A 17789-nucleotide genomic window follows, 5' to 3' on the forward strand; every position below is an offset into this window, starting at 1 on the left:
ACATCCAAGGACTCGAGGGCACGATGCTAAGTGACATAAGTCAGACAGACCAAGCAGAAACCGCACGATCTCACTTACACATGGAATCTTTAAAAAGAAACCAAAAAAAGAAAAACACTTAACTCATAGCTACAGAGACCAGAGATGGGTGGTTTACAAAGTTCCTGGTATAAAATAAATCAGTCGTGGGGATGTACGGCACGGCACGGCAGCTACGGTTAACACCGCATGTTTGAAAGTTGCTGAGAGAGTAAACGCTGAAAGTTCTCATCACAAGGGGAAAAAATTCTGTAACTATGTATGGTGATGGACGTTAACTATACTTATTGTGGCCATTATTTCACGATATATACAAATATCAAATCACTGTGCTGTATACCTGAAACTTATAGAATGTTTGTCAATTACACCTCAATTAAAAAAGAAACCAACGCATCCCATCTGCTGATGCCACTCCCAAAGCCACATCACCACTCCGACTCCACCCCCAGGGCCTGCCCTTCCACAGGAAGGTCTTCATTACAATGAAAAATGTATAGGAAAAAAATTTTAAAGGCATACTTAAAACAGCTTTATCTAAAATTATAACAAATGTTCATTCAGTAATTTATACTTTTTCATAATTTAGCTGGTGGTTAAGAGGCTTGATAATTACAGAGTAATAAATAAAAATAAATAAAGGTGAAGACATGTGAGTCAATAAAATTATAGTCCAAAATTTTAGAAGAATCTATCTATATAATGCAATCAGTCGTAATAGGCTTATCCATCATAAAACAACAGTATTTCCTAATTTTAACAAGTTTTCTCCAGATTCTTACAAGTGGTTAAAAATTATATTCTTATGCACACTTTATGTACAATGAGGTGGTTTATACCACTTCTCTAGGATCAGTCTTATAGTACTAGGACTTTAGAGATACCCTTTTGCATATTATGACTCCTTCGACCCAATCATCTGGTCAAACAGCTCTCCTCAATCACATCCTAACTTACTTCTTTCACTGTATGTCCCACGGATCTTGATGGAGGTCAAGTTGTTAAGGAGCTTCTGAAACTCGAAAGGAGTAAGAGTAGGCCTCCAAGGGTAATCTGCTGCTTCATGGAGCCTGGAAAGAAAGAAGAGGCCACACTAACTCCCGTAAGGTCACATCTGGGTCCGGGAAAGCACTTCTTATCCATTTAGGCCCCGGCAATCTGAGTGAGTCAGACACCAGTCTGCCGGGTTGACAGTGCAGTCGGCAAGGGTGTAGGAGAGCTAGGGGAAGGCTCCCTTTTACAAAGACCCGCTCAGAACCCTGGAGTTTTTCTTCAACATTCCCCTTGAGGCCTGATAAGCTCGGGTAAAGAAACCACTTCTGTAATTCTGGACAAGTCAGACGGTACAGCGACGAGGTCTTACCGGAAGACGTATTTCACAGTGGTCTCGCTTGGGTAGGAGTTGCCCTGCGCGATCAAGGGCACGGACACTCTCAGGCCTGCCCCCTCGAGCACCAGGTCTTCCGCAGAGAGGCGAGTGTCTCGCCTGTCCACTCGAAAGGAGAAGGAGAGGTTCTGCCCGTAACTGAACACCTGCTTGCCCAAGAACTTGGCTGGAACGCAGACACACGGGGCAGGCACGTGAGAACGAGACTCCGGGACCCCGGAGGAGCGCCCCCCTGCCAGCCTGCTCGCCAGCCTCACTTACCAGGAGCGATGAAGTACCTAGGAAAGTAGCTGTCTGAGATGACGGCGATGTCTTGCCTCTCGGAGGACCAGTCCAGTGACGCGTCAGAGCCGTCCCTTTGCTCTGCACGCCACCCGTCCTCATCTGCAAGCAGAGGAAGGAAACACAAGCACCGTTACATGGGAAACACCCTGGATTCACCTCCTCTGCATGTCACAGAAACACAGAGAGAGTATAGAGAAGGAATCGATGAAAGCTTTTGAATAAATGAATCCTACAACAGCACCCATACATGCTGCTGTACCTTTCAGTTTACCTTTTGCTTTATTCTAGGTAACATTAAACTACAGTAAATTAAAAAACCATATGTATGTCTTCATAAAGTACAGCATAGGGAATAGTGTCAACAATACCGTAATAATTATGTGTGGTGAAAGGGGGGCACTAGATTTATGGATGTCCAATCACTGTGCTGCACACTTGAAACTAATATGATATTGTCTGCCAACTGTAACTGAAACATCGAAAAGTTAAAAAATAACTACTAACCACAAAAAGAAATTACATAGGATGATAAAAATAAACCAAAACACAAAAAAGCCAAATAAGAAAAATCACGTTCATTAGAAAACATGAAGTGTTGTCTCCCTCAAAAAACCCTCAGAGTTACTGATTTTTTTTTTTTAAATACCCTAAGTCTAGTCGCACACTTCTAGGGGACAGAAGGTCGAAATTACCAATCTGAAAGGTAGAGGTTATAGGGTAGACACTGTAGCCGACGGCATTTGTGCAGACAGAAGAATGCCCAAAGCAAAAGCAGGGTGTGCAACCCCTGGGATTCGATGGTTCCAGATTAAAAAATCCAGGTTTGCATCTGAAAAAGATTAAGATACCATCAGGCGTTATTTTTTGGTACTTGAAATATGGTAAAGGAAAAGACTCGATACAGTGTGAGAAAGAACGGGCTACCTCTCACAGTTGAAGCCTTCGACGTTGTCTTTGCACACACACCTTCCGGTTTCGATGTTACATTCATCCGTGCTGCCGGAAGGGTCACACGCGCACGGCCTGTTGGATGGAGAAAGGGCAGAGAGATGAGAGAAGGGACAGGAGGAAAGAAACGACACTCTCACAGTCGACCTTTTGTTGGACGTGTTAATACACTGTTTTTTAAAAAAAGGAAAAACGTAATAGAGCAAAACAAGTAGTAATGTCATTTTCAGATTTAGACTTGGTTTCAATCAAGGATGCCCGCCACATTTAGATATTAAAACTCTGCTTCATCTCTGTACAAGCAATCCTGGCTCATCATTAGAGCCAGGAGTCTTGAATCTTGCTGACAATTATTTGGGGGAAAAAATGTTTCTATTGCTGCAGATAAGCCACGAGTCTTATTATTATGAATGCACTACCTTTAGATTCTGCCCCCTTGTTTTGGTTTTGAAAAAGTCTCACCTGCATCCTGCCTCAGTGAGAGAATGGAATCCAGGTTGGCAACGGTCACACTTGTCACCCATCACTCCGGGCTTACAGCTACATCGGCCGTAGCTGTCACACTGCGTGCTAAGAGAACCTACAATTTAAAAGGCATATCAGCCACCAGATATGTAAGCAACACTAATATGACAAAGGAAGACAATTGGTAACTAAAGGCAATGCCTGGAAACCAATGTAATCTCCAGAGAGTTACTAAGAAAAAAAGATCAAATTTTAAATCAGAATTCTCTCAAAATCAGACTGCGTTAAGTCATCCCATTTTACCTTTCCAGACGCACACCCTACTGATCGATGCGCAGAACCCTAACAAGTCACTCTGCACCCAGTGGTAAACTAGACATACGAGGCATGTCCCTTCTCTGTGAGAAAGCACGGGCTCCTTGAGGGTCATGTCCAGAATTTAAGTTTGTACCAGCACAAACCACAAATACAAAGGTCAAACTCCTGAAAGAAGAGAATGGACTAGGAGCACATGACAGCTATGAATACACACTAACATAAAAAAGTTCAGCGCACTAAGGATTTCAGACTAAACAAAGTCATTAATAAGGAAGAACTCACGAAGCAGCTAACATTTTATAGTCCAGTTCAAATAGTTCTCTAGGATCTTGCTGCTAATTATTTCCAAACCATTACTCAGGCCAACCCCAGTTTTATACACACCAGAAAATCAGCTGGAAGTCCGACATCGTGGTTCAAGAGAGTGGAAGTGGGGGTACAGGCAGATCCTGAATCATTTACAAATTATAGTCATGTCCACATTTCCATACTGAACCTGTACAATTGCCTAGGAGGCAGCTTTATTACCTGGGGATACAGAGAATGCTTCCTCCTGCCGCCCCCCGCTTTCACCCCATCAGGCTGAAGCAAACACCACCCGACACTCACCGACTGGACTGCAGTGGCACGGAGAGCAGGCTTCTGTGCTCCCGAGGCGGAAGAAATTCTCCCGGCACCTCTCACAGTTGGGGCCGTCCGTGTTATCCTGGCAGTTGGTGCAGTGACCACCATGGCCAGTGGAACGATAGAGTTCAGGGTCAAAGTAGCATTCTTGCGCTCGGCCATTGCAGTTGCAGGCTGTCAGCCAAACACACGAGTTAAGTGAGACCCGGGTCCCTATGCACATAGTGTTTTTACAAAACTCGAAACAAAACAAAAAAAACAAACCATAATTTCCCACATCTCTGCGACAGGTGGCATTAGAATACGAATGACCACCAGAGCCCTGACTGGTGTGTAGCTCGGTTGGTTTGGCACCATCCCACAAAGCAAAAGGTTGCCGGTTCGATTCCCAGTTGGGGAGCACATGCATAATATGGCTGTGGGTTCAGTAGCAGGTCAGGGCATTTATGAGAAGCAATTGATTGATATTTGTCTTCCTCTCTTTCTCCCTCCCTCCCCCTCTCTCTACTAAAAAAAAACAAGGCCACCAGATGCACTGTTCATTAAAGAATGAAAGAAAGAAAGAAAAAAGAAATACAATATGTCAATAAAGGATTTATAGAGCCAGGTTATCAGCTTACTAGGAAATGTTCCTCCTTATCAAAACCAGCACTATCATAAAAGGAATCTCCCAGCCACCGTTCATATACGAGTAAAAGCCAAGTCAAATCACTGTTTTTCTGAATCCTCAGAAATCCTTCATCCTCCTCCCACAGCTGCGTGCACGTCAGAGGCACGTCATCCTTAACCCACAGTCATCCTTCATCCTCACCCCAACTCTAAGAACAAGGGGCCAGTGTACAGGCAGGCTTCGAGTGAGCTTAACGTTTCAGGCCTCAGATGATTCAAATACAGTAAGAAGCTAACTTTCAAGTGCGAGATTACTTGCACATCCAGGCTGGGCTAACCCGAGACACATGTGTTAAAATTAGTGCCTGTGCAGATGGGAGCAGAATTACAGGGGATCCAGCAGGTCCATCCATCCACTGGGGAACCCCAGTGCCACCTGGGTCATCTGTGAAGTAACTAACGGTCCCCCCTACAGGGCACAACCATAGTTGAAGACCAAGTATCTATAGTCACAGAAATTCTTTATTATATTTATATTCAGATGATTTTCTCAGAATTATTGATTCTGCCCAAAGTACAGGTGGTATCTTGAGCACTAATTAAAAATAAAGCTTTACTTGATTTCAGAGAGATCAAGAAGTTGCTGTTTTAAAATATCTGAATATACATATTTTCTTTTTCTTTTCTCCCTTCATTTACACTGTTCTTTTGTGGTATTACCCCTAAAATTTTGCATAAACTTGAATCAGTGGCACCAAATTTACAGCTGTGTTAAGTAACTTCCATAGTTCCCTTTCTCTTCTTCAGTCGCTACTTCTTTCCCCTCAATTCTCCCCAGATTATCCTGCCATCACCCAGCCACCCCCACCAAAAGAGTCTGGTGCTCAGAGACCACCAGCCAGAAAATTCCCGGTTCCCACTGTTCTAACCCACAGCTACAGCACAGGCTGCGGCTCCCTCAGCAGCAGCTGGTAGGAGCGAAGGCAGCTGCCCTTTTATCTTCCATAGCTCGAGAACCTGGAAAATACTGGAGTCCTGTCACAACCTCCAGAAACTTCATTCTCTGAGGGGCCGAGAGGAAAGCAAATGGACCTCGCTCCTCATCAAAGTCCGTTAGCTCCCACATTCAGCTCATTTGCTAGTGGTAAGCTGGTGACACAGTGCACTTGGTGTTCCCATAATGTTCCTGGACAGCCTCTAAATATGACCACATCGTTAAAGAGAATATTTTCCAAACACATGTGCACATTTATTTAGATGGCACATCTTAGGAATATTGCCTTCTTTCTTTTGCCAGCCTTTGCCATGTAGCTTCCAACACTGGATATTACAGGTCAGTAAAAGAATTAAAGCAGCTCAAGCAACGGCTTAGGAATGCTGGAGGAGGCTATAAAATTAATCTGCAAATCTGGGATTAGTTAAAGGAAAGAAAAGATGAATGAGAAAATCTGCTCTGGGCAGCTAATGGAAATAGTCCTAAGTCAAGATACCAATTCTTTCTCAAGGGTTCTGCCAACAATTGCTGCAAGTTGAGAGTGTCTTCGTTCTAATTCCCTTTATTCCCAAGAGAATCCGATAAGGAACACTTATAAGGACATAAGAAAATTACAGCTGTTTTAAAATTTCTTAAGACCTTGGCAAGTCATAATCACATGTTTTCATAGTTTCCTTCTCCTGAGATTCCTTTCTCTATCTGTTCAGAATAAACGAAAGCCACTGAAGGAATAAACACTGTGCTATCTTTTCCAGCTCACCCCTTCCTAGGAATACTAGTCTCCACTTTTCTTCCCAAAGCCACCCACGTCTGCATGAGAGGAGTAAAATATTCTCCCCATTGTGCTCTTTAGTGAGATCCAGGAAAAATAATTTTGACAAGCTTTTGAACAGCAGTCTCAGCCTAGAACTCACTGCAGCTGACACGTGTTAATCAACGACCTTAGCTCTGGAGTCAATGAGTATTATAGGAAGATGGATATTTTAAAGGGCAACAAAGAAAGAAAACTAGAAAAACCATTATGTGAGTGCAGGTGACAATGGCCCAGTACTTGAACCTAAGCGAAGCGCCAGGCCTTGTAGATTAGCGCCCATACTGGGGTGAGTGTTCAGGAAGGAACATGCGACCAGCTCAGCTTATGTTTACAGCCAAGTGCCCTCGTCTATGACACGCCTCTGACATGCACACGGCTGACTGTCATACGCTCTCCATCTCGGAGGAAGCACCGCCTTTCGGAGTTTTCCTTGCAAGGGGGCAGAGGTGGAAGCCACCCGTTCCCTCCTCCACCTCTGGAATTTCTCACGGTAACCGGTAACCAAGCGGACCACCGCCACGCGCACTCACGCAGGCACTCGCTGGCGCTCTCAGCCGTCGCCCTCCTCCACGGCCGGTCGTTGAAGAAAGGAAGGCACTTCTCACAGTCCACCCCGTACGTGTTATGTTTGCAACTGCACACCAGCTTGTCGAACTCATTCTTCACACACTCACTGGCGTGTCCGTTACATTTGCACCTGCGGAGGGAAGACACGATCAAAAATAAGAAAGCGCTCCCAAAAAATGTCCCAGAAATGGATGTGGGAAAAGGAGGCACACAGGGAATTCAGAACCACCTCAGTGTGTGCTTGAGACTCGCAACTGGGAACTGAGGGGCTGAGCAAGGATAAGTGTTGACTGAGGGCTGCCTGAGCTTTCGGGTGTACAGAAAAGTTCAACAGGGAAACAAAAAAGGCAGCTGTATTTAACAGGGGACGGGGCATAAACCAGACATGAGAATAGGCCTTAACAATGTCTGGGGACATCTGCAGAATCGCTTCCTGAGGTCAAACATGTGTGTGGCAAGAAGCAGCCAGCATACTGGTTAAGAAGAACCTGGATTCGGAAGCCAGGTGGCCCGGTTTTTGAGCCCCGCCCTGAGACTTACCTGTAAAATAGGGATGATGATGGTGTTTACTTCATAGGGTTACTGGGAGGATCAAGACTTTGCTTTATTTATGTGCCCAGGGTTGTGGGGGCACATAACAGGTAAGTAATTAGGTCAGCAATTATCTGCCATCGTGATTTAAAGTATTCGGATCCGAAGGTAGCAAGAGCCGCTGGATACCTCACTACCACGTGGGTCTCTGGCAGCCTGCTATTCTCACGGGTTGTTTGGGGTTAAGGATCCTCAAAGGGTCCCCTAGGCGCAGGTGGAACCATAAACGAAGGACTCGTGGGAGTCCCCATGGGTAACCAGCATGCGCTCTGGCACACGGGCGTTTCCCTCACTGGCTTCCTTGAAGACAGCAATCAGCTCCAGAGCCCCAGCTGCCACAAACATTTCCGAAAGGTCCGCAGCACGACCGGCGTGAGTCACAGATTTACAGCTGCAGCTCTCACGCTTCTCCCAAACCCCTTGACTGCTGCAGACTTAGATGTTTACATCTCAATTTCACGTGTTTACAACCAAACTCACGATCTCCCCAAATTGGCTCTTCTTCTTCATCCGCTTGGGTCACGGAACCACCATTCTCCTGCTCCCTAACCCTTACAGTCACCTTTGAGTACATCCTGGTGATTCCTCCTTCACAAGACAGCGCATCTAAATGTCCCTTTCCTTTCTACTGTTACCACCCTGATGTCACCTACCGCCTTGCTCGCACAGCATCGGAGCGGGAACGGACGTTCTCTCACGCATACTCTACTCTTACACACATGCCCACACGAACCGCCCTAATCCACTGTTTCCATACCGCAGCCCAACTGCAAAAAACTGTGTCACTTCTCAGGGCGGCAGCTTCCATCAACTTTGACTGAGCGTCAGCCCGCACCAGGAACACTGCATACAAAAAGGATGGTTCCGCTCTGGAGGCCTCGTAGTTTAATGCAGGGGATGCAAGTCCAAGATTCTCTCCTGCTGTGGAAGGTCTCTGGCTACCAATCTCCCTCTCTGGTTGACAACTCTGCAAGTTCGTATGAGAGCTTTTCCTTAAGTCAAGTAGCTCTATACTCTCTTGACTCTAAACTTTCGTTCGTGACATGCTCACCCTCCTGTACGCGACCCAGACACCCTCCCCCTCACTCGAATCCTACCTGTCCTTCGAGACCCAGCTTACAACCCATCTGCTTCTCTAACTGGCCTGACAGTTCTGTGGTGTTCTCAGGCATCTTGTTATCTAAAACATGGCACTAGACTAGTATTTAATTTTTCACATATTTATGCACTGCCTGCCCATTCATTTGTAGGGTCCTAGAAGGTCAAGTTCTTCTTGGCAGATACATGTCAGTCTACACTTCTTTGGCAGCTTCGTGGTGCCTATTATAAAATTTTGCACTTAAATTCTCAATGAGAACTCACTAAGTGTGTTAATTTGAGAAAGGTTTTAGAAAACCTAATTATGTACTTTGTTTCCATGGTAGTGAGGTCTAACATTATTAATATAACTGTAAACAGTTGCTACATTCACTTCTCAACCAAAGCCCCAATCACTTTCAATGTTTTTAAGAGATTACTTACCTACCACCTACGGCAAAATCAGAGATTGCGTAATAATAGGACTTGAGAACTTTGGGGTCGTTAAACACTTCATCTCCAAAGGTGTTCAGGCGATTGAGAGTTACTCTGATGTCAGTGGCTGTTACCCATTCCTGGGAGGAAATAAAAATAAAATCAGGAAAAACAGGCAATGGGGCTGAATGTAAGAGGCATGAATGCAACGAGGTTTTCTAGACGGTTCATGTAGCATTTCACGCATGTCCTCTCCTAGCATCACACTTACTATAACACTCAATGGTTCCTGTAATTTCTTAGTATTTTTTTTCCTAGGGAGGTGGGATTGGCTGGGGTGGGGTAGAGGGATGGGGAGAAAATGCAGACAACTGTAATTGAACAACAATAAAAATTTAAAAATAAAATAAAGAAAAAAATATTTTTTTTCTTTCTTGACTCTTCCTTTTTTTGATTGGCATTGTTACTTTACCAGAGTCCCTCAAAGCAGGAATAAAACCAGTCTCGTCACAGGCTATTGAGGGGCTTAAATGAAATATACTTCTAAATGCCTGGCATACATCAGGTACTTGATACATGTGCCCCTTCTCCCCAGCCTGTCTCCACACCCCAGACCCAGTCAGAGATGCAGGCACAGAGCTCCTGTGACACCACACTCGTACAACACACGCTGGTCGTTGTCTCCTTTTGCCCATTTGACACCATGTCTCTCCCCCTCCACACCCAATCCACTACAACAGATCTGGGAGAAACAACCAGGTCCAAGCAATTAACCAGCACAGTGGCCCGAACCAATCAGAATTGGTCTTGTCTTGATCCTCCCCACAATGTCACTTCTCTGTGATGCCTTCCCTGGCCACCCTATCTAAAATTGGTAAGACCCCCCCAAAATCCATATTTCCCTTCCCTATTTTATTTATATCGTCTGCTTCTGCCACCGTCACCAGCAAATTGTAAGCCCCACACAAGCGGGAAGTTTTTGTTTTGTTCCCTGCAGCTTCTCTAGCATAGTAGGCGCTCAAATAACATTTGCTGAGCAAATGAACAAATCTGAAGAAACCACAACTGAGCGACTTGGCAGATGTACCACAACGGCCAAGGGTAAGAACGGAGGTTACAGTTTTCCCCGAGGTTTTAGGAGACCGAGGCCCTTATAATAAATGCCTTTTCACTGAGCCCACGTTAGTCAGATGTTTACATCTGGGGTAGGCTGTTAGGATAACGGTGCCAAGCAATCATGACTGCCAGTGCCCACACCCTGCATAGCCCCATTCCACGCCAATGCCGGGCCTAGGCGTGTGATCTGCTTTAGCTGAGGGGACATCAGCAAATGTGACACCCGCAGAGGCTTGATAAGCCCTTGTGCACTGGGACCTGTCCTCTTGGAATAATCCCACCGTCCCGTGCAGAAGCCTAGTCTGGCCTTCTTGAGGATGTAAGGGACAGGGATTGAGAAACCCAGCTCCGAGCTCACCTGCCAGGGAGTGAGCCTGGGGCTGCAAAAATGAGTGAGAAATAGTAACTTGTGGCTGTTTAAAACCCTTAAGTTTGGAGTGGTGTGTGACATACAACCACCCAAAGACACCGCTTCCACTTCCAGTCCCCTCCTGGGAACGCATCTGAGAATCACCTCTAGACACGTATCAAGCTAGTGCAGAGCTGTGGGCGTCTGTGCTCTGCGAAGGCTCCACGTGTGAGGGGACGCACGCCCCTGACTAAGAGCCACTGCTCAAACCTGGGAGACAGAACAACACACGGAGCTCAGAAAGGCTCTCCCCCACGAGGCCCCCAGGTATAATTAGAAAGGAAAAGAGATGGTGATTTTACTGCACCCAAACTTGGAACTCCCATAACGACTCCCACTCGTGGCCACAAGGTTAGGAACCCTTGAGTTGCCTGTGCTATAAATAGCTAAACATATCTCTGCGTTTCATGCTTATTGTATCTTCTGCAGCCTTCACCTTTATCACAGCACTCCCGAATAAAAGCTTCTCAGGGCTGAGTCTAAGCCTTCTCTCTTTTCTCCCACAGCGGGACCCTTCCACAGAGCAAATCCTGGAGTAAGACTTTCTAGGTTCTGAATCCCAGTGCGGACACTTAACAGCTGTTTGATTTGGGGCAGGTTATTTTATCCTCTCTGGGTTCTCTGATTGTTCATCTGTAAAATGGAGATAATAAAAGCATCTACCTTACAGAGTTGTCATGAGAATTAATTGAGTTAATTTATCTAATATATTGGCCCAACTGGTGTGGTTCAGTGGGTTGGGCTTCATCCTGCAAAGTTTATCAGTTTGATCAGGGCACATGCCTAGGTTGTGGGTTCAGTCCTTAGCTGGGGTGCATTCAAGAAGCAACCAATTGATGTTTCTCTCTCACATTAATGTTTCTCTCCCTTTTTCCCTCCCTCCCTCTCCCTCTAAAAATAAATAAATAAAATCTTTTAAAAGAATACCTAATATATCTAGGGGGCTTAGAACAATGCTTGTAGCATTGTGATACATTATAATTAAGAGCTGTAGTAAATGCTAATTACGGTATTATTCTAAATCAATGCATGCTCAGGAATGCTCATATAGAGTGAAACCAGGAGGGGTCTCCTCCCCCAGACGGGAGACCACGGCGTCCAGAGCGCAGCATGGGGACCGAGAGGAAAGGACACTTGGCTTCCCTCCTCACTGTCAGATCAGCTGAAAGTCAAGTCAGTTAAACCTCACTGGCAACTGGATCTCGGAGCCAGAGCTCTTCTGTCCAGAGCCACAGAATTAATGTTTCTGCCCAATGACACCCACTGACCAAACCCGCCGCAGGCGCACACAGCATTTGTACCACATTAAGCCTCGTGAGCTCCTGTGGAATAAGAGCAGCAAACAGCAGACTTCCCAGGGCTGGAGAAACAGCTTCAAGACAGGCTGACAAGGCACAGAGTTAGCAAAGCTGCCGGAAAACCAGTCCCAGCATTATTATGCCACTGCTTCTTCCCTTTGCCTATGCTGCTGCCTCTCCAGGAGAGTAAAACACGGCAATCTGTGTGGGAAGAAGCGAAGTTAGCCCATGTTTGCACAACCAACTTAAAGAGTAGGTACAGATCCCTGTTCTCCTAGGCACACAGTCTCCTGCTCTTTCATCTACCGAAGTCGGCTCTTCTTCCTGCCATTGACTTCACACACCTCTTACTGCCGGCGTTAGAAACGCTTTCCTGAAAGACCATTGCAAACATATTCACTGGTCACTACAACCTCAGAGCTCACCAAAATCAAGATTTATAATCTCCCAGACAGCAGCTTACAGAAACACAATGGAAGAGAAGAACTGGACTCACAGAGAAATGTGTTCTCAGCTTTGGCCACTGTCCAAGACCACAAAACCAAATTAGAAAGAGTCTTGAACACCCTAAGCCCCAGAGAGAAAGAACGAGAAGACACTAAAGCATGAAGCCCCGCCCCCAAATGGGGGATTCCCTACCGCAAAATCTCAACAGCTCTTCACAAAACATACATGGCGTTTGCAAATCCACATCCAGTATTTCTCGTCTCAGTCGATGAACACAGGATGCCCCCATTTAGGTGTTAGTTTCAGCCACAGGACAGGAGTGTCTCCAATTCTGGCTTAATGTGCTGAGTGCAGTATGAGGCTCGCCAGTCTCTCCATGAGCAAACAGCCAGAACATAAAAAAATTCACAGAAATCTAGGCAATACAGAAAGACTCCACATATGTACACAGGATTTGAGGAAAAAAAAATCTCTATTCTTCCTATTGCTAAATAGGGGAAGTTTCTATGACAAGGCTTGAGCACTATACCGGGGTGGGTACCTAAATTTTCATCTTGTGACAAACCCCAGTGCTTTCAGGAGATGGGGAGTTCTCATGATTGACAACAGTGCCAGAAAAACCCAGTCAGCATTCCCTCGCACAATAACAAGGGACATGGCATTCTTAACTGTCCCGCTTCCATTGTTCCCTCTTGCTAATAAAATATTGGAGTGGCCAAAAAGTTTGTCTGGTTGTTTCCATAAGACAGCTCTAGTAGCACTTAGGTGTCTTTAACTTCTTTCAAAAACACTTCTGTTAGATTGTATTGTGACAGCTGTCATATCAGTGTGCATTTTAAAAGAACTTATCAAAATTGGTGAATTTTTGTGTAGACATTTTAATAGTGAAGATGGAAGAAAATACACAATGTTTTTGGCATATTATGCTTATTATTTCAAGAAAGGTAAAAACGCAAATGAAATGCAAAAATGAGTTGTGCAGTGTATGGAGAAGGTGCTGCGACTGATTGAACGTGTCAAAAGTGGTTTGCTGGAGATGTCTCGCCGGATGATGCTCCACAGTTGGGTAGGTCAGTTGAAGTTGATAGCGATCAAATACAGACGTTAATTGAGAAAAAACAATATTATACTGTGCAGGGATAGCTAACATACTCAAAATATCCAAATCAATAAAGTTATTGGTGAAAATGAATCTTTTATTTTATGGAAAAAACCATATGGACTTTTTGGCCAACCCAATACTTTTTTATTTTGTCCAATCAAAGAAGAGGTAAGAAAGGATGTGAGAAAACTGGGTAGATTGGTTCAAATACCCTTTTCAAAAGGTCAGAAGCAAACTGTTTCCACTTCAAGTACAGACACGAAAGTTAAAACTGTTGAACTTTTTAAAAAAATTGTAAAGTTTGTATATCCCAGGATATATCTGCAAGTGCATGAGAACATGAGAACAAACGTGAACTTCGGGACAGGAACAAAACTGCTTTCCTTCACTTAGCGAGAGTGCGCAGGGGGGCAAAATAAAGTCCAGCTGTTGGTCTTGCTGGAGTAGACTCTACTTGTACCCCCGACCTTACAGGTGGGACCACAGGTGCCCCTTATCATAGTCTTCCTCATCTTGTACATGGAAGAGCCAGCCGGCTCCAAAGCCAACCTCTGGACGCCTACCTGCAGCACGGGGCTGTTGTCGAAGTTGTAGGCGCTGGGTCTTCCTTCCAGGGTAGAGAAGGCCACATTGCCCCCGGTGAGAGGGGAAATGTCACTGAACTCGTCTGTGCACAAGGCCTGCTGCTCGTCCTCCCCTGTCCTGATGAAGCCGCGGTTGGCCTTGACGTAGGTGTTCTGGCAGGAGCCACTGTAGTACTGGTAGGGGATCCAGGGCCCGTCCTCCCGCGTGCGCTTGTAAATGGCGAAGCTCTCCGGCCGGCTGGTGTGGAACTTGAGGCGCACGTATGTGATATCGAAAGCTTTTCCTGTGGGACAAGCACATCAAAGTTCTCACGTCAGGTACGAAGCCAAGAAATTCCCTCTCCTCCTAGTGTGGTTTGGTTCTTGACAGAGAAAGAGTGTGCGAACCAATCTCTGCACACTAGGCTAAGAAGGTTCCAGAACACACAGCACATTGGCTGTGCCCCGTAGGCTATTCTAAACCTGGAGGAGTGCACGCCTCCCCAGAGAAGTAACGAGTTACGGCTCAGCTCTAAGTTAGCTCCTAAAAGCCTACTTTTGATGTAGGTGGTTTGCCACGAAAATTGCAGCGTATATTAATACTGTATTTACACTATTAAACATAAAGCTGAATTTAAAAAGCACATTTATTCTTAATGGTGGTGCCTCAGCAAAAGCTTATTAGAGGATAGAAAACATTTTTTGACTTTCTAAATGGGTATTCTGGGTACTTCCAAAACATTTTTGAAACGCATTCCTTATTAACTGCAATACTGCTTCTTGAGGCAGGAAGAATATTGTGACACTGTGATGCTACGATTCTACCAGGCTGAGAGAGAGAAACCTGAGACGGGGGGAAGGACAGGGACTGAGACACAGCATGAGGAGTAGAGCAGAAAAGAAGAAAAGGGTTATTCCAGTGGCTGAATGAAGACAGGGAAAAAGAAAGAAAAAAGGGCAATGGTGGCTTCCAGAAACCGTGTTTCAACATGTCCAAAAGAGGACACATGAGCGGTGAGCTGTGATCGGGAAGGGCGGCAAAGGGAGGAGTCAGTGGCCTGCCAACCCTCCGGGAGAAGTGTCACCCGGCACCAGGTCAGCGGCTCCAGGCAGCTGCCAGAGTGCGGTCTGACAGCCAGGGTGCCGTGGCTGCCTGACAGCCAGCGTGCCTTCAGGTGGGTGCCAGAGGTAACGTGCAACTGTTTTCCATCCCCACTCATCCTTATACACCGGGTGTTTCTATCCCTGACACTGTCTTTACTTTGCTGCTTCGGTGCGAGAGTGAAGATCACAATTTAGTCAAGCAGTATTTGCTAGGCACAATGACAAGCTCAGTCCCCTGGTACACGCTTTCAGGGATAGGATGTATCAGACCAGGGGTCCTTGTACTCTCCAAGCGAATTAACTCCAGAAGAAGACCCATCCTACTCCTCCCCTACACAGCTCACAGAAGAGGAGCTCCTGCACCCCAAAGTGCTAGGACAGACTTCTGCCCTTCTCTCACTTCCTTGTGCCCACTCATTCCCAGGGGGGTGATGCTCACGGATGGCCTGGAAACTGCTCAGCTCCCTCTCCAGCTGCCTGGCCGAGTCCGTCTGCCCTCCTGCACTCCTCAGTGAGAGACAGCACCTCTGCCTCCATGCAGGGGAGGCCCGTTGCTGTCCCAGTACGGATCTGGGACTTGGTGAGTTCAGCGGGGGCAAGGAGGTGGTGGGGGAGAGGAGAGGCATGGAGTAAGAGCAGGAAGTCCATGTAAGCTGGGTGTCTAGGGTCTGTTCTTCAATCCAGCCTATTTACAATAAAACTGCTGTGATGAGCCGTATCTGACTGTTTGCCAACTGGTCCTGATCTTAAGAGAGCCTTAATTAACTGTCCCTCGCATACATGAAACACACAAAGGCCTGTGGCATGATGGGAAGAACACAGGACTGGGCATTGTAAGACCTGAGTTCAGGTCCTGCCCCCCTCAGTGACTAGCTGTGTGATTTCTGCTCTCCTATTTCCCCTCTGTAAGAATGAGGAGGCTAATCCCTGAGCCACCTACTTCAAAGAGTAGTTACAAAGTCAAACTAAGATCTTCTATATATTTGATTAATTGTAAAACTCTACACAAATACAAGGTATTATAATAGAGTTTAGAAGAAAATCCCTGACCTAGGACCCTGGATATGTGCATGCATAAAGGCCTGGCTGCTCCAGGGGCCACCTGGTATAGGGCCACAGGGTGTTAGCCCAGCCTAGCTCTCCTCCCTGGGAGGCAGTACGACATTTCGCCCGGACACAAGCCATGGAAATACAGTTTACAACCCTCCTGTTAAAAGGACGCAAATTTAAAATGTCTCTTTACTATGCAAAAAATGTCAAGTCACCTTTGAATGAGAGTGAGGTTATAATACAGTACTTAGGACATTCCGGAGACGTATCTAAGACATTCTAGAATGGCAAAACAACTTAGCATAGCATGTCTCAGGAGCAGGTGGCCTGGGATGTTCAAAGGCGTATTCACTCCTCTCTAGATTATTCTCACTTTTCTACTCTCTGTCTACTTTTCTGACATCTCTTTAGCAACCCAACCTGCAGGAGCCTGGGTCAAAGGAGAGAAGGTAAAATGGATCAAGGTATCTTGGGTTCCGGAGCAACATCTGTAGCACAAAGCCACACCCTGAAAGAAATGGACAGCAGTGGTCACTGCTGGCACCCCCAGAGAAGCAACTTTGCTAGCACTGAACTTGGAAGCAGCCCAGCTTGCTGGTGCTGGCCTTCCCTCCCCAAGCGTCCTTTTCGGAGCTGCCTTTCTCATCCTAACCTGTAGCCACAGCTGGAAGAGGAAAAGCCACCGTGGCAATGTGTGCAGGAGGCACGCACTCGCCACACACACCACGAGGCAGCCACGTGCACTGCCCGCTGAGTCGCAGGCAAGCCAGTGGCGGCCACAGACCACTGTGATTCCATGTGATGGGTGCTATGACTAGGGAAGGGCATCATGGTTTGGGAGCATAGAGGAAAGTCGTAATCCAGATTTGTGAGGACAAGCAGTATTTTTTAGAGGATGTGACATCTAAATCCAAGACCTGAGGAATGCAGAGGAAGCAGCTAAGCCAAAGGGATCAGTCGTCCAGGCAGATGCAAGGGCGTGTGTGAAAGCCCCGAGGGCAGAGGAGTGGTCACTGCAGGAATCAGAGTGGGGGAGTATGCCTAGAACTGGAGAGAGCAGCTGGAGGCAAGCTAAGCAGGAGGCAGAACAGGCCAGGCCAGAACCCATGCTAAAGAGCAACTTCAATTTAAGGACAATGGCAAGCCACTGGGGGATTTGTGTCAGGAAATACATGATCTGACTTGATTTTTTAGAGAGATCACTCCAGCCACTGTGTGGAGCCTAGGATGGCAGGGACAGGACTAGGATGGCCGGGTGAACAGTTACTAAGATGTGGCAGTGATCCTGGAGAGATGACAGTGACTGAACTAAGAGTAGGGACGGCGGGAACGGACAGAGATGAATGGATGCGAGTGCGATGTGAGCAGCAGACATCAGCAGCACTTGGCAGCTGATGGAGGGTGATGGGGAGCAGGGGCCACTTCTGAAAGCCTCCTGTGCTGTGACCCTGTTGACATCTTGCTGCATCGTCACGTGTTCTTTTACTCATTCCGTAAGGTGGAAGGATTAAAAATAGCGCCTAGTTTTCTAATTTAAAAACAACTAA

At 46.2% G+C, this 17789-nt stretch overlaps 1 protein-coding gene across 1 annotated transcript in view; it reads right to left on the bottom strand.

Annotated features, from left to right (window-relative positions):
* LAMC1 (laminin subunit gamma 1) overlaps positions 1–17789 on the bottom strand; it is a 106614-nt gene that overhangs the window by 27683 nt on the left and 61142 nt on the right. The window contains exons 2-11 of the mRNA XM_024552833.4: positions 14089–14393; positions 9163–9293; positions 7014–7180; positions 4052–4240; positions 3122–3239; positions 2636–2734; positions 2404–2540; positions 1688–1810; positions 1403–1592; positions 997–1109 (exon numbers count right to left, since the gene is read on the bottom strand). Of these exons, the coding sequence (XP_024408601.3) occupies positions 997–1109; positions 1403–1592; positions 1688–1810; positions 2404–2540; positions 2636–2734; positions 3122–3239; positions 4052–4240; positions 7014–7180; positions 9163–9293; positions 14089–14393 (1572 nt within the window). The remainder of the gene's footprint in view (positions 1–996; positions 1110–1402; positions 1593–1687; positions 1811–2403; positions 2541–2635; positions 2735–3121; positions 3240–4051; positions 4241–7013; positions 7181–9162; positions 9294–14088; positions 14394–17789) is intronic.

This window comes from Desmodus rotundus, chromosome 12 (genome assembly GCF_022682495.2).
Source record: "Desmodus rotundus isolate HL8 chromosome 12, HLdesRot8A.1, whole genome shotgun sequence".
Taxonomy (NCBI): domain Eukaryota; kingdom Metazoa; phylum Chordata; class Mammalia; order Chiroptera; family Phyllostomidae; genus Desmodus; species Desmodus rotundus.